The sequence below is a fragment of the Galeopterus variegatus genome, unplaced genomic scaffold, assembly GCF_000696425.1.
Source record: "Galeopterus variegatus unplaced genomic scaffold, G_variegatus-3.0.2 Scaffold763, whole genome shotgun sequence".
In the NCBI taxonomy this organism is placed as follows: Eukaryota; Metazoa; Chordata; class Mammalia; order Dermoptera; family Cynocephalidae; genus Galeopterus; species Galeopterus variegatus.
The window spans coordinates 203,040-219,034 of NW_007726874.1; the positions used below are offsets into that span (position 1 = coordinate 203,040).

Sequence of the window (15,995 nt, forward strand, 5' to 3'; positions counted from 1 at the left end):
ACAAAAAGGAAAAAATAAATAAATAAATAAATAAATAAATAAATTTGCATTATTTGAAATCACTAAATTTGTGGTAATCTGTTACATAGTGATAGGACCCCGATACACTGATTCAAATATTCTGAATGTTAGATCGTTAGAATTTAATTATCAGTTTTAAAGGTGTATTTTCCAAGGCTGACATCTGATTCTAACACAAGTCTTGATTTTTAGCTTCTATTTCTTGAGTAAGAGAAATGGGAAAACAGAAAAAGAATTGTGTTTAGCCAGCATGCTGAGGCTGAAATTTATCTTCTCTCAATGATATGAAATTTCGTAATCCTTAATGCATAGGTATCTTTCTGTCACTGGTTTAAAAATAGTTTAATAACTCCATTTTTGTCCACAATTTGCCTTTAGTTTTCTAAAGTGGGTGTTTGTTTCATAAATATTAGTTTTCATTGTAAAAAGAAGATAGTTTTATGCAATAAGAATATTATGGTTGTAACCTAAACTTACCTAAAGTTATCTGATAAAACAATGATCATTTTCTACCCTTTTTAAAATTTTTGTATTTCCAGAGAATGATAGGGTAGGTATTCCAACTGACCTGTTTCTCGTCAGTATGATGCTCTTCCTCAGCCTTCAAGGAAGTTGGCGAACTGGAATTAGAATTGGAATTACTGCATGTTGAAGCAAATGAATCTGGTGAGGAGTTGTTTGTTGCTCTCCAGAGGGTGGACGCAGAGGTAGACATGGTTCCTCCACCCTTAAGCAGGGCCTCTGCCATACCAACCAATTCTTCAAACTGGGTGACTGCCTGTGGTAACACTAAAATAGCAAAAAAACAGTAACACTTTACAAAGATTGTTAGTAACAGGTGCATGTATACATACTTTTTATTGAGTGTATGTGCATAGAAATATGTGGAACGAATTGTAAACATTTACGACCTTTGGAAAGTAAACATGGTTGAAAGAGTGTTTGGAACATATTTACTTTTTATTATTAAATAATTCGATAATTGCTTAATAATAATAAAAAAGTCAATTATAAAACATTTGATTATTGTATTTAAATGTATATGCATTACTTTGTAACTAAAAAGAATGTTTGAAAAAGTTGATTTTTTTTCTAACTGCAAGGAATATTATTTGAAGGTGTTGAATCTCTTGTTTGGAGATATTACTAATTCTATTATCAATCACCTTCTAGAAGTTCACTTTAGGCCAGTTTAAGGGCCAATATAAAATTAGCCATTTCTCACAGATTAAAATAAATTTTTTGTGACCTTTGTCTATAGTCTACTGGGGAGTCAAATCCCATCAAATTAATAAACATTCACTGACACTATTCAAACCTCTGATGTCACATATTAAAGATGAAATTTTGTAATCAGCTGAATACTCCTTGTTCCTTTTTTGTTTTTTAAATGGAAACTTACACTTTCAAAGCTTTCATGCCTCCATGTAAAATGGTCTTCTCTGTTGTTATATCTAGTTTGTTTCCTAAGGACAAATAACATGTTGTTGGAGTTGGAAGAGATCTTGGACCCTGTCTAATTCAATTCCTTTCTCTATGGTTGAGGGCACTGTCTGCTGGAGAGGTGAAAAGACTCTGAAAATTTTTTGTACTTTTCTTTTTTTTTTTTTCGTGTCCGGCAATGGACCGCAACCCTCAGTGTTGCGCCCGTACCGGACCGGGACTGGGAACGGGATCGCAACGCTCGGTGCCGCGCCCGCCCCTCGCTCAGCCAGTGAGCGGGAACCGGTCTGTATGTGGGAGCCGAACCCTCGGCGGGAGCGCCGCTGCACTTCCCAAGCGGCGCACTGTAGCAGTGCGCCACCGGGCCGGCCAGTACTTTTCTTAAGCGTATTACTGAGCTACAATATTTAGAATAGTTAGTGACATGTCAAAACAGCACATCAGGTACTATATAAATAGGAAAATCTACTAAAAAAGAAAATCTTATTTTCTATTCTTTCAATAAATATTTAATAAGCACCTTTCATGTGCCAGACACTTATTTCATCAGTAGTTATTTATTGAGCACTTAATAATATTAAATATTTTTGTAGCTTTTATGCTGTGCCAGGCACTATTCTGAGACTTTGACTGATGTTCATTCATTTAACCCTCATTTCGACTTCTGAGACAGGTAATATCATTACCCCAAATTTTCAGATAAAGTCAATTAGGCAACAAGAAGTTAAGTAACTTGTCTAGAGTCACCCAATTAGTGAAGAGAAGAGCCAAGATCCAGAATCAGATTCCCTGGCTCCCAAGTCCATGTTATGCAGACTCAACATTTGCCAACCACTATGCTAGGTGCTAGGGATAAAACTGGGAGCAAAACCAGAGACGTGAGCCATGCCCTTTTGGAGCTCAGAGTCTGGATGGGGGTGAAGGGAAGACATTATTCACATAACCATGCTGTGTAGTAATAATTTTGTCCCACTCAAAAAGAGGTCTGGTCTTTGTCCTGACTCCTGGGAGGTAACCTCTAAACCCTTGGAATTTCCTGAATGATAGGACTGTGTTTGTTACTTACGGTGAGCCCTTGGAACCATGCTGATCATTTATGCTAATGAGGTGACTCACTCAATAGTCTTAGGGTGGAAGCTGGCCATAGCCAGAAATCCAGAAAGACCAACCATATGATTTAGAGACTGAGTTCAACCAATGGCCAATCAATCAATCAATCAATCATACCTGCATACTGAAGCCTCAATAAAAACTTTGAACACTAGAGCTCAGATGAGCTTCCTTTATGAACAATATTCCATGGGCACTATCACACATAGATGCTAGAGAGGTAAGGCATCCTGAGGAGAGCAAAAGCTTCACATTTGGAAACCTTCCAGACTCTGCCCTCTTTCTTTGGCTGATTCTAATTTGTACCCTTTCCCTGTAATAAATGTAACCATGAGTATAATAGGTTTCATTGAGTTCTTTGAGTTTTTCTAGCAAATTATTGAATGTGAGAGTGCTTTTGGGAAATGCCCAAATATGCAGTTGGTGTTAGGAGTCTTGGGCACACTTGGTAGTCTGGAGGACTACGCCCTTACCCTTGCAGTTTGCTAACTTGTGGTACATGCAAAGAAATGACAAATTACAATTCTTAAATGCCACAAAGAAGAGGCATAAGGTGTTTGACCCAGTCTGAAGCAACAGATGGCTTAACCTTGAGTCAGGGAGAGTGAAGAAGGTCTTCACCGAGGAGGTCAAGATTGATGTGAGAGCGGAAGGCTCAGCAGGAATTAAGTAGCTGAAGGGAATGAGGGGGTGGTGGTCATTAAGACATAGCAAATGCAAATTATGTATTTGAGGAACTGAAAGTAGGCCAATGCTAGAATGTAAAGAGAAAAAGGGAATTTGGTATAAAGTGAGGTTGCAAGAATATTTACTGTTGTTTCTAATTATAAAAGCTGTACATGTACATTGGCATACATCCTTTTTGACACTCCTATCTGTGCATCTCTACTTTTATACAGGCCTTTTCTTTTACATAATTAGAACTATACTGTATACATAGCATTGTATCATGGCTCTTTTTTCCAATTAAGATTGTGAGGTGAATATTTTGTCTATTTTATTAAATGTTCTTGGGAAATATAATTTTTTGAGGTCTAATTTACATAGAGCCAAAGGCCAGATCTTACATGAAGTTGGAGCAGAAATTAAGTAGATAAAAGGGATGAGGATGACAAACAGATACACTTAATTAATGCACACCCCATTGAGATATAGAACATTTCCATCATCACAGAAAGTTCCCGCAGGTCCCTTCTAAGTCAATCCCCGAACTTGTCTCAGAGGCAATCACTAATCTGACTTCTTTAGCCACAGGTAAGTTTTACTTGTTCTAGAATCCCATATAAATAGTCCCAAACAGTACATTCTCTCTCTCTCTCTTTTTTTTTTTTGCCCTCTCTCCATAATATTTTAAGAATTAGTCATGTTGTTGTATGTATTAGCAATTCATTCATTCCTTTTTGTTGCTGACTAGTATTCCATTACATCACAATTACTTCTCCATAATTAAAGTATCCATTCACCTGTTGATGGGTTATTTTCCATTCCAAAACATGATTTTTGTTTGTTTGTTTGTTTGTTTTTAAAAGATGACTGGTAAGGGGATCTTAACCCCTGATCTGGTGTTGTCAGCACCATGCTCTCCCAAGTGAGCTAACAGGCCATCCCTGAATAGGGATCCGAACCCGTGGCCTTCATGTTATAGGCTCCACACTCTCCCAAGTGAGCCACAGGCTGGCCCTCAAAACATGGTTTTAATGGTTCCCTATATTCCAAGATACTGATGTACTATAATTTATTCAAGATGTTAAGGTAAACTGAGGAAATTGCAGGTTCTGCTAGCTAAGACCAGGTTCTTAGTGTCTCAAGCAAAGGACTGGACGTGACATGCCAGAGGTGAAAATCAAAGAGCAGTTTTATTTAGAAAAGAGAGAATATACTCCAGTGAGGATGGAGCAGGCTCGAGTGAGAGAGAGTGGCTCAAGAGCACCAACAGGTACGTTCCCAGGGGTTTAATTCCTTTTAGCTGGATTCGTGTCATTTGGTCATTGGTTGAGCCCTGGTAGACTCTGCTGATTGGCACCTTAGCTGGTGGGAGCTCATTGGTCCAACCAAATGGTGCCCAAAGTGGGGGCAGAGCTCCCTATCTGTCTTTGTCTCCTGTGGCTGTTTTTACTCGGGAGCATGCCTACATCCGGTTTTCCCACTCGCAAAGAACCAGATTTCCTCTTTTTGCTCTTGTCTTTTTCTAACTTCCTACTACATTTTCCCCCTGAGAGATTTGATTCCTCATAAATATGGGTTGTAGAGGGACTATGGTCCATCTTCTGTAGCTGCTTCTTTGCTGAAAAGGGGCATTGGCCCTGCCTATTGGGGATCATGAAACTTTTGCCCTACCTGGTCTAAGTGGGAGAGCAGGATTAGGGGCAAATGGTTGTGGTTAGTCCAAGGCATGTCAGTGGGTGAGCTGGTGTCTGGCCTCTGCAGTGTGCGATAGGAGCCAGTGGCGGTTCTTTTTTTTTCTTTTCGGAAATTAGGTTGCTTCTAATTTTTCTTTATTACAAACAAAACTCTGATGAACCTCCTAGCATGTACATCCTCACATGCATCTTTTATTATGTCAATATTATAAATTCCTGAAAGGGTACTACTAGGGTTGAAGGAATAAATGGTTTCAAGACTCAATTCATATTGCTGAGTTGCTATCTAGAAAGATTTTTCCAACTTACACTTTTTTCCAACTTACATAGTTGTTAATTTCTTACATTAAATTGTATGTAATGTAATCTCAATGTAAGAAATTGGCCATTTCACTGCACCATCAACAACAGCTATTAATCATTAACTACCATCTTCACTTTTTTTATATTAAAATCTTAGTACAATTAAAATTGCAATTATTTAATTATTGGGAAGTCAAATAAGTATTTGTTTACTAATTAATTGAATTTTTCTATGAATTACCTATTATACCATGGGATATTAGTACTTTTTCTATTTTATAAGAACTTAAGTGCTTACAAGATTAGTGCATTATAAGCACAATATGTTAGCCATTATTATTAACTTCGTTGTGTATTAAGATTTGAACCTTTTATTTGTCCTAAGTTGCAAATACTTTTAAGTGCTTATCTTTTAATATTATGACATTTTAAACACACACACTTTTAGTTTTTATTTTAGTTAAAAGTAGTAGTCTTTTCTTGGTATATTATTCACTTACTTTATTGCTCAGAAAGTCATTCATATTCAGATCAGTTAAATATTTACCTGTGTTTTTGTATAGTTTGTTTGTTTGCTTATTTATTTATTTATTTTTGGCACCTAGCCCATACGGGGACCTGAATACTTTGCAGAGTTTAAACGTCTTTTTACAAATAAACTTTTTAAAACTGGATATATTTTTAAGCTTTTGCTGGAAAATCTTAAACACAAATAAAAATAACAAACTCCTCCAGTTTCAATTCATGATCACTCTTGTTCTATCTATACCCCCATCCACTTTCTCCCCTTGATTACTTGATGCAAATCTCAGGCATCATCTCATTTTATCTGTAAATATTTCCATATGTATCTCTAAAAGACAATACATCTTAAAAATATAACTATAACAGCATTGCCACAGCCAGAAATACTATCAATACTTCTTTAATATCTTTATATTTAATAAACCTAGTCAATGTTCAAATTTCTCTGTCTCATGTTTTTTCTAACAGTATGTTTGGATCAGGATCCAATACACTACAATTGATTGCTGTCTCTTTCATATACACTATAGGTTTCCTCTCCCTCTCCTATATTTACCTTACCATTTATTACTTGAAGAAACCAGGTCATTTTTCCAGAGGGTTTCCTATAGTCTGGATTTTGCTGATTGCATCCCAAAGATGTTATTTAACATATTCTTCTGTTCCCTGTATTTGAGGTTGATTGGTAGTTAGATCTGAAAGCTTGATAAGATTCAGGCAGTGTTTTAACTTCCATTGGATGGTATTTAATGTACGGTTAGTTTTGTGATATTAGGGGCCACTGATGATCACTGCTTAGATTTATTATATCATCAGGGGTTGTAAAATAGTGGTAATCTTCTTTTCTTCTTCGTCTGTTAGCTGGAATTTTTCTACAAAGGGAAACTTACTTTCATCAATTATTTGGTTACCCAGAAGTTCATTTCATATACCAATGGCAAGATAAATGCTTTGATTTTTTGTTCTGTGTTTCAGTTTTCAAAATAATAATCTTTCGGATGACCATTAAGTTTTTTCTTTTTTCAATAACATTATGAACTCATGCATTTAAACATATACAATATGTTTCTACCTAGTGTGGTTATTGTTCTTATCGATGCTCCAACTGTCCGTCCCATCTTTGGTGAGTGGGAAGATCTTCTAATGGACACAAACACATAGTCTTTGCTAACTTACTTGTTTTCTGGTATGACAAAATGTTCATGTATATTTCCTTTTCAAGGCTCCTGACAAGTCTCATCTTGTACATTTTCTGTGAATGACTTGCAATCAGCCATTTTCCCAAGGAACCGTAGTTTCTTCTAGTGGGAAATTGTATTACAAGGCCACATCCAGGTGCTAGGAGTGCTCTTTGCTATTGAGTTCTTGTTTCTAGGCCAATTCAGTAAACAGTATTTTGAAATACATATCACTTTTTCCTTTCTTTTTTTAAAAATTGAAACAATTGATTGTACATGTCTGTGGGGCACAGAGTTGCATATTAATATCTATGTGCAATATGTGATGCACAAATCAGAATAATTAGTATATTCAATATCATACAATGTTACTGTTATTCGTGGCCCTTTACTGATTCCTCCCTTACCCAACTCCCCCCTCCCCTTTTCCCACGTCTTGTAACCTCAGTTCTATTGTCTTCTTTTGAAAGTTCAACATATTATTGTGACTGTTGTTTCTTTCTTTCTTTCTTTTTTTTTTTAGCTCCCACTTATGAGTGAGGACCTGTGGTATTTTACTTTCTGTGCCTGGTTTATTTTACTTGACATAATTCTCTCTAAATTCATCCACATTGCTGCGAATGGCAGCATTTCATTCTTTTTTATGGCAGAGTAGTATTCCATTGTGTAACTATACCACATTTCCCTTATCCAGTTATCTGATGATGGACATTTAGGTTGGTTCCAACTTGTTGCGAATGGCAGCATTTCATTCTTTTTTATGGCAGAGTAGTATTCCATTCTGTAACTATACCACATTTCCCTTATCCAGTTATCTGATGATGGACATTTAGGTTGGTTCCAACTCTTGGCTATTATAAATAGAGCTGCAATAAACATGGGATAAACATGCCAGCAGCTATGTCTGTAGTTGGAACTGCATGCACATATGGGCCCATGCAAGAGGGTGGAGGCCGTGTGGGCAGCAGGGATGGCTGGGGCTGCACAGAGCTGGATGGCTGGGCCCACATGTGCAAGCGGGGCCACAGGAGTAGCCAGGGTGGTTGGGATCATGCTCGTGCTTTTATGGCTGGGCCCACACAGGTGAGTGGGGCCGAACAGGCAGCCAGATGGCAGGGCCCATGTGGACGGGTGGGGCCACACAGCCAACAGGGTGGTTGGGGCTGCAAGGGTGGCTAGATGGCTGGGCCCATGGTGGCTAGGTGGCTAGAAGGTAGGGCCTGCTTAATGGCTGGGCCCAGGTTGGCAGGTGGGGCCATGCAGGCGCCTGGTGCTGCATTGCAACATGGGCCGCATGGTGGGGTACATTGTGCAGGATGAACTCCTGCGTGGGGAGAAGGGCCATAGCTCTGGGACTAGACAATGGCACAGGCAACTGCAGGTGGTGGGGGTGGGTTGGGTCAGGAGCAGGAGGAGGATTACCGCTGAGAAGAACAGATTCTTTCGTCCACAAAAGAGAATTCCTCTTGGCAGATTATTCTGATTTTGGACACATGGAGGTGGCCGAAGCCATGTGCCTCTTTCTCCTCTACACCACCCTGCTTGGTTTTCATGCTCCACAGGATCCTCACCAGGCTCTCCCTGACCTTCCATGCTCTCCCTCAATGTTCTCCCCCATACTTAGTTGTCCTTTCCTTGCTGTGGTCCCTTTCTCTGGGAGGATTGTGCACTGGGCACCTCTAGTCTGCCATCTTGCCCCATCTCCTATTGTCACTTTTTAAAGACAAAATTCATCATGTTTTCAAACCAGTACTTCCCATTCAAATTCAGAACATGGAGTTTTTATTTAAACTGTGTAGTTATGTTTTTAGTGTGCCACATGGAGTGAAATGAGAACCTAACTTGGAATATCAGTTTTCTCAACAGCATTTGTTGAATAATTCATCCTTTTTCTGATTGACTTCCAGGACTCCCTACACAGCTACATAATTTGCAGGGCCCAGCGCAAAATGAAAATGTGGGGCTTCTTGTTCAATACTTCTTAAGAATTTTAAGATGGCAGGAACAGAGCCTTTAACCAGGATGTGGGCCACTCTAAGAGAAGGGCCATGAGTGACTGCACAGGTCACAAACCCATGAAGCTGGTCTTGTTGACTTGTGATAGCAAACATCATAATAGCAAGTACCTATATAGCACTTGCTGTGTGCCTGGCTCTGTTTTGAATGCTTTACCTGTCACCCAGGTGAGTATGTTTGTTATTTTTATTTTAGAGAGGAGGAAACCGAGGCACAGAGTGGTTAAACAATTTGTGCAAGATTATATAGATAGTAGGTGAGAGAACCAGGGCTTGAACCCACATGGCTCGGCCCCCCCAAATCCATACTCTACACTAGACTGTACTGCCTCTAGGATAGTTTCTTTATCATATATTAGGTTTTGTTTTAGGGATATGCATTCTGTTCCATTGATCTGCTGAGTCTTACTAGCAAATTGCTTTTAATTATTGGAACTTTATATGATTTAATGTTGATGGTTTTTACACTCGTATTCTTCTTTTTTCAGAATGTTCTTAAATTGATCTTGCCTGTTTATTCTTTCAGGCTAACTTTAGAATAATTTTTGTCAATTATGACAAAAAAATGACCATTGGTACTTTGATTGGGATTGCATTCAAATGATTAGCTATTTTGGGATGAATTGGCATCTTCTCTTCCCATGTGACATATCTCTACATTTATTTAGGTTTGTATATTTCTCAGTTGAGTTTTATATTTTTCTTCACAGATTCCACACAGTTTTTGCTAGGGTAATTAGTAGATGTTTATAGTTTTTTGTAATTAATGTGAATAGATTCTTTTTTCTTTCACTTAGGGATATAACTTGCAATTTCTAATATATAAAGAAATTACTGATTTTTTTAATAAATAGTAGCCACTAGATATTGGGCACCTATTATTTACCAGGCATTTATTATTTTTTTTTATATAAAATAAGGCTTACAATGAAAAATAGCAGTCCTTTGCCCTGTGACTCACTATCCCCTGCTTACCACTCCTAGAGACCACCACTTCCAATTCATTGATCTGTTTCTTCTGGTATTTACTATATAAAATAAGGCTTACAATGAAAAATAGCAGTCCTTTGCCCTGTGACTCACTATCCGCTGCTTACCACTCCTAGAGACCACCACTTCCAATTCATTGATCTGTTTCTTCTGGTATTTACCTTCATAGTCTTACATAATAATATGCATATACAACTATTTCTTGATTTTTTCAGATACAAATAATTATTTACTGACTTTCAACTATATCAAATAACAATATAGCTCCCTTTCAACTCCTTTCCCAGCCACACAGAAACACACACATAGAACTCATATACCAACATATATACACTTTTCTCCTTTTCCATCATCCCAGTGTATTTTAACAGGATTGCTAATTCAGTAAATGTGCTTATATTGTTTCAATGATGTAAGTATTATTCACAATTTCTTTCTTATAAAACATGATTTTTTTCTTCAGTTAATATTTGTGTCATTTTTTAGTTTTTTTATTAATTTTTTACTGTTTCTTTCACTAACACACCTGTAAACTTCCTACAGAGATGTAAAATCTCCTTTTAATATGTTTGGATACATCATGTGATATATAAATTTTATATTTTTCTTGGAAACATCTCTCCTGGAACCTTCCCTACTTGGATGAGCCTCTGACCACTGTATGCTTGTCTTCCTGGGGCTTCCCTTCATTAGCATTCTATGATCCTCCTTGTCTCTCTCCTGAAAAGGATCACCTGTTTTCTGGAGACCATATCTTTCTCATTAAAGGTTTACTCTTTCATATTGGAGGAGCATATCCTCCATTAGCTGCTGAAAAAGAAAGCATGGGAAGTACATTTTTGAGATTTTGTAAGTGTGAAAACGCTATTATTCTACCCTTACATTTGATTGATAATTTCACCGGGTATAGAATTCTAGGTTTAAATCATTTCCCTTAAGAATTTTGAAGGCATTTGTAGTGGATTGAATTATGTTCCCCCCCCCCAAACTCATTGAAGCTTGAATTGTATTCCTCAAGTTTTATGTATTAGAAACTTAGCCCCCACTGTGACTGTTAAGAGGGGGAACATCCTATTATGTTAATTGAAAGGTGGGGCTTTGAAGAGGTGATTGGATTGTAGGACCATGCAGTAGTGAATGGATTAATAATGGTGGTCAGGGGCGCGGTTCTAAGGGCTTTATTTTTTTTTATTATTATTATTATTTTTGTCTTTTTGTCTTTTTTCCGTGTCCGGCAACGGATTGCAACCCTCAGTGTTGCCCCCGTACCGGACCGGGGACCGGCAACGGGATCGCAAGCTTCGGTGTTGCTCCCGCGCCTCGCTCAGCCAGTGAGCGGGAACCGGTCTGTATATGGGATCACAGTACCAGCACTACCATAATCCCTTTTACAGGTACAATTCCTGAAACTTTTTTGCAGTTCTATGGTGTGATTTGGCTTATTTCTTTTTTAATTATTATTTTAATTTTTATGGAAACATAGTTGCTGTGTGGTATAGCATTAAACATTCATACCTATGTGTAATATGTGATGTTCAAGTTAGGATAATTAGTATATTCAACCTTACCCATTTTAACCACTTTTTGTGGTCATTTACCAATTTCTCCCTAACTAAATAATTTCTCTACCTTTGTCCCCTCCCTTCCCCTATCACAGACACTGAATGTTTAGCTTTTTCCAGATTATTAGGTTGGCTACCACTCATCTATCTGCTTTTCAGTTTCTAAAATTTTATTGGCATCTTTTATCGGTTGTGGTCTTCTCTTGAGGTTTCTTGGTTCTTGGGCTTTTATGCATTTTAATTTTATTTTTGATGGGGTTTCAAGAGAAGAGGGAAATTCACGCATATTTAACTTAAGCTGTCTGTCATAGCTATGCAAAACTAATTGATTTTTGACTTTACTAAAATCTTAGTTACAAGAGGCAAGGTTTCAGTCGATGTTTTGTTTTTCCTAGGTGTACATTTATTCTCTAAATCATGACAATTTGATATCCTTCCATATAATAAATACATCACTTATTTTCTTTTACATCTTAATATGTTGGTCACAACATATGTTTCAAATGCTTAACACGCATATACAGCACACACACACTTGCCATTCTGAATGTACAGAATGTCATATATAGTCTGCCATTTTTCTTAGTTAGTAGACTTTATAAACAGAGAAACAGCCCTGATTCTCAGTTCAAAGAGTTATTAGGAACATTATTGCAAACCTGATAAATAACCAGCATACAGTCTTCTTTTAGACCTGTTTCTTATTAGGATTATATATGAAATTTCATCTTTCCAGTATCTTTCTTTCTCCTAACTATAAGTTCACAAGAAGGCCTCCTATGAGTATGCTATTTAAAATTGGAAACCACCCCCTTTCCCTCAAATCCTAATCCTTCTTTACTGTCTCTGTTTTTCCATTGCACTTATTACCAAAACGTGCACGTGCATGCACACACACACACACACACACACACACACACACACATGCACGCACGCACGCACGCACGTGCACTAGAATGTAAGCTCCATGAAAGCAGGGAACTTTGTTTTATTCATTGATTTTCCTAGGCATTTAGAACAGTGCTTGATATATAATATGAACTTTATAGATATTTATTGAATGAATAAATGCATGAACAATGCAGTGGCAGTAGGCAGCTCCTGACTTTTCCTTTTGCCCAAAGTCCAGCCAATAGCCAACTTCGCTACTTGGTTTCTAGAGTTACATTCTAATGTGTGTGTATGAGATGGGGGGATGGGGAGACAAGCCATATTAAATACATAATAGATTATACAGATTTGTAAGTGCCAAAGAGGAAACAAAGTAGGGAAGGGGAATAAAAAACATTAGGAGGAGAGAGGTTGAAATTTTGGGTGTGGGGAGGAGATCAGGTAAAAGATAAACTTGGTGTGAAGACCTGAAGAAGTGGGGTTCAAGCCATGTGGATATCTGGAGGAAAACATTCTAGGCAGAGAGGACAAGTGCAAAGATGCTGAAGTTAACATCATGTCTGTCGTCTTTAAAGGGAAAGGAAGTGGCCCAGTGTGGCTAGATCACAAAGAAGACCGAGGAGAGTGGTAGAAAACAAAGTCAGAGAGATAAGTGAAGGGGAGTTGGCCAGATTGTGTAAGGATCAAAGATTATAAAAAGGACTTTGTTTTTACCCTAAATGAGGTGAGAATCCACTGAAGTGTTTCAAGCAGAGGAGTAAAATGAACTGACTTATATTTAGCAGGGTCATTCTTACAGCTATGTTGAGAATCAACTGCATAGGAGCAAGAGCAGACGTAGGGACACCAGTTAGGAGGCTGCCATAATAATCTAGGCAACAGATAATAGTGGCTTGGACTAGAGTGGCAGTAGTGGGGGTGTCAAAAGGGACTGGTTCTAGAAATATTTTGAAGGAAAAGCCAGTAGGATTTGCTGATGGACTGAGTGTGGGGTGTAAAAGAAATATAGAAATAAAAGATAACATCCTGGTTTTTGGCTTGAGGAATGGGAAGAATAAAATTAGCACTAACCAAGATGAAGAAGGAAGAAAATAAAATAGGGTAAGGGCAGTCAGGACATGTTAGTCTGAGATCTCTACAAGTCACGTCAAGTGCACAGTTGGACAATGAGTTGGAGAGTTCCAGGCAGGAGAGAGAAATATGAGAATCATAGCTCATTGACAGATTTTAACACCATGTGATTGGATAGGATCACTATGGGAGTGAATGCAGATAGAAGGAAAAGACAACCAAGGACTCAGCCAGGGACATCATCGGATATATAGAGGGTGGTACAATGAACCAGCCAAACAGAATGAAGTGGAAAGACCAGCAATGTAGGAGGAAAACTGGTGAATGTGGTGTCCTGGAAGCCAAGTGAAGAAACTTTTTCTAGTTAGAATGCACTTAAGATGACAATTGAGAAATGACCATTGGGTTTAGCAATGTGGAGTGTTATGGGTTGAACTGTAAAAACAGACATGTACCTCAGAATGTGACCTAATTTGGAGATAGGGTTTTTATAGATGTAATCAAGTTGAAATGAGGTCATAAGGATCGGCCCTAATACTATATGCCTGGTGTCCTTATAAAAATGGAGAAGTTTGGACACAAAGAGAGACAAGCACACAAAGAGAAGACCATGTGAAGACTGAAGTTATTTTGCCTTGAGCCAAGGAATTACAAAAAGCCAGGAGAGAGGCCTGAACAGACCTAGCTCCCCTAGCTCCTACGGGAGAGCATGGCCCTACTGACACCTTGATTGTAGAATTCCAGCCTCCAGAACTGAGACAATAAATGTCTGTTGTTTAAACCACTCAGTTTGTGGTACATTGTCACTGCATCCCTAGCAAGCTGATCCATGGATATTACTAATGATCATGAGATGAGAAATTACAATAGAATTAAAAAGACCTGGTTGGAATGGGATCCAGAGAGAATAACAGAGAAAACTGAAGGGAGTATGTATAGTTAATCTTTTGAGGAGTTCTTCTATAAACTGAAGGAGAGAAATAGGGCAGAATGTGGAGAAGCAAATGGCCTGAAAGAGTTTATTTATTTATTTATTTATTTTTTAAATGGAAGAAATAATAACATGTCTGATACCAATGGGAATGATTCATTAGAGAAGGAAAACTTGATCATGCAAGAGAAAGGGGCAAAATCTCTGGAGCAATGGAACAATGTCCTTGATTAGGCAATAGGGCATGGGATGTGATGTACTGGTGGAGAGACTGTCTTTGGACACCCACAAGGATGGGTCATTTCATGAACAGCAGGAGAGGAAGTGGAGCATACAAGCACGGGTGCAGGGAGATGACAGTCTCTTCAAATCTTCCAATTCCTCAATGAAGTAGGAAGCAAAGTCATCAACTGAGAGTGAGGATAAGGGAGGAGCTGTCAGGAGTTGGCAACAAGAGGAGAAAATGAAATGACAATTCAGGCATGTGGGAGAGAGAAGAAACTCTCTCAGAATGAGTGATCCTTTTCACCTGCTATTGAACCTGATTTGGCACTCTTTATTTAGAATTTTCTCATCTATAATTATCACAAAAATTGGTCTACAATTTTCTTTTGGGGGGGTTCATGCGTTAGGTTCTGGCGTCAATAAAAACAGAGATAATAACAATAATAACTACCATTATTGAGTCCTCCTCTTGTGCCAGGACTGGGTAAAGCAATTCTAATTATTTTATTTAATCCTAATAGCAACAAAGAAATGATATATTGACCCCATTTCGTCACAGTGAAGTGAAATGGCCTAAGTTGTTAAGCATGTAAGTAGAGTCAAGATTCAAACCAAGGTCTATAACTCCAAAACCAATGCTTTTAACCAGCAATTTATGCTAAACTTATAAACTAGCTTTTTTACGTTAGTCAAAGTTCTGGAGCAGATTATATAAAGATGGGAATTATCTTTTTTTTAAAAAAATCACAAAAACCTCACCAATAGAAAAAAATCAGTTACAAAAATGCAATATTTAAAATGAAAAAATAAAGAGGTAATGGTTGGTTAATGGAATAAACATCTTTCCACTTACGTTTGGCTATTTCTACTTAAAACCATAAAGCCTTTAATTTAATAAACATTCTTAGGAAAACATGTGACTCAATACTCTGTCAACCTCACTCATTACCATGTTCTGTCTCCTATCATTTCTACTTCCAAACATACTATGAAACTGTCCTCTTTATTTCCATGGCCATCACCCTAGGGCAGCCTGCTACCATGTTAGTCTGAACGATTACAATACCTTTCTGGTCATTCTTCCTCACTTTCTTTCTTGTGCCATTCTGTAGACAGCAGCCAGAGGGATCTATTTTCAAAATGTTCTTTGTATTTACTTTTTTACAACAGAATGCTGCCCAACATAGGCTATAATTATCAAATATTCAGCTGTATAAAATAGGGCATGGTGCTCAGCTACAAATGGGAAGCATAATTTTTGAAAAACAAACACTTAAAAATGACATGGGATACTAAAAAAGGCATTTAGCCAAGTGGTTTTTAATTTGCTTAGGTTGATTTTTCTCCTTTATATGTCTCCAGTGGAATGT

General features: G+C 37.8%; 1 protein-coding gene across 2 annotated transcripts in view; it reads right to left on the minus strand.

The window, feature by feature from the left end:
• The window catches only part of BEND6 (BEN domain containing 6), a 56,901-nt gene that overhangs the window by 10,159 nt on the left and 30,747 nt on the right, over positions 1-15,995 (minus strand). For both annotated transcript variants that reach the window (XM_008572184.1, XM_008572183.1), the window contains one exon: positions 590-810. In XM_008572184.1, coding sequence (XP_008570406.1) covers positions 590-810 — 221 coding nt within the window. The remainder of the gene's footprint in view (positions 1-589; positions 811-15,995) is intronic.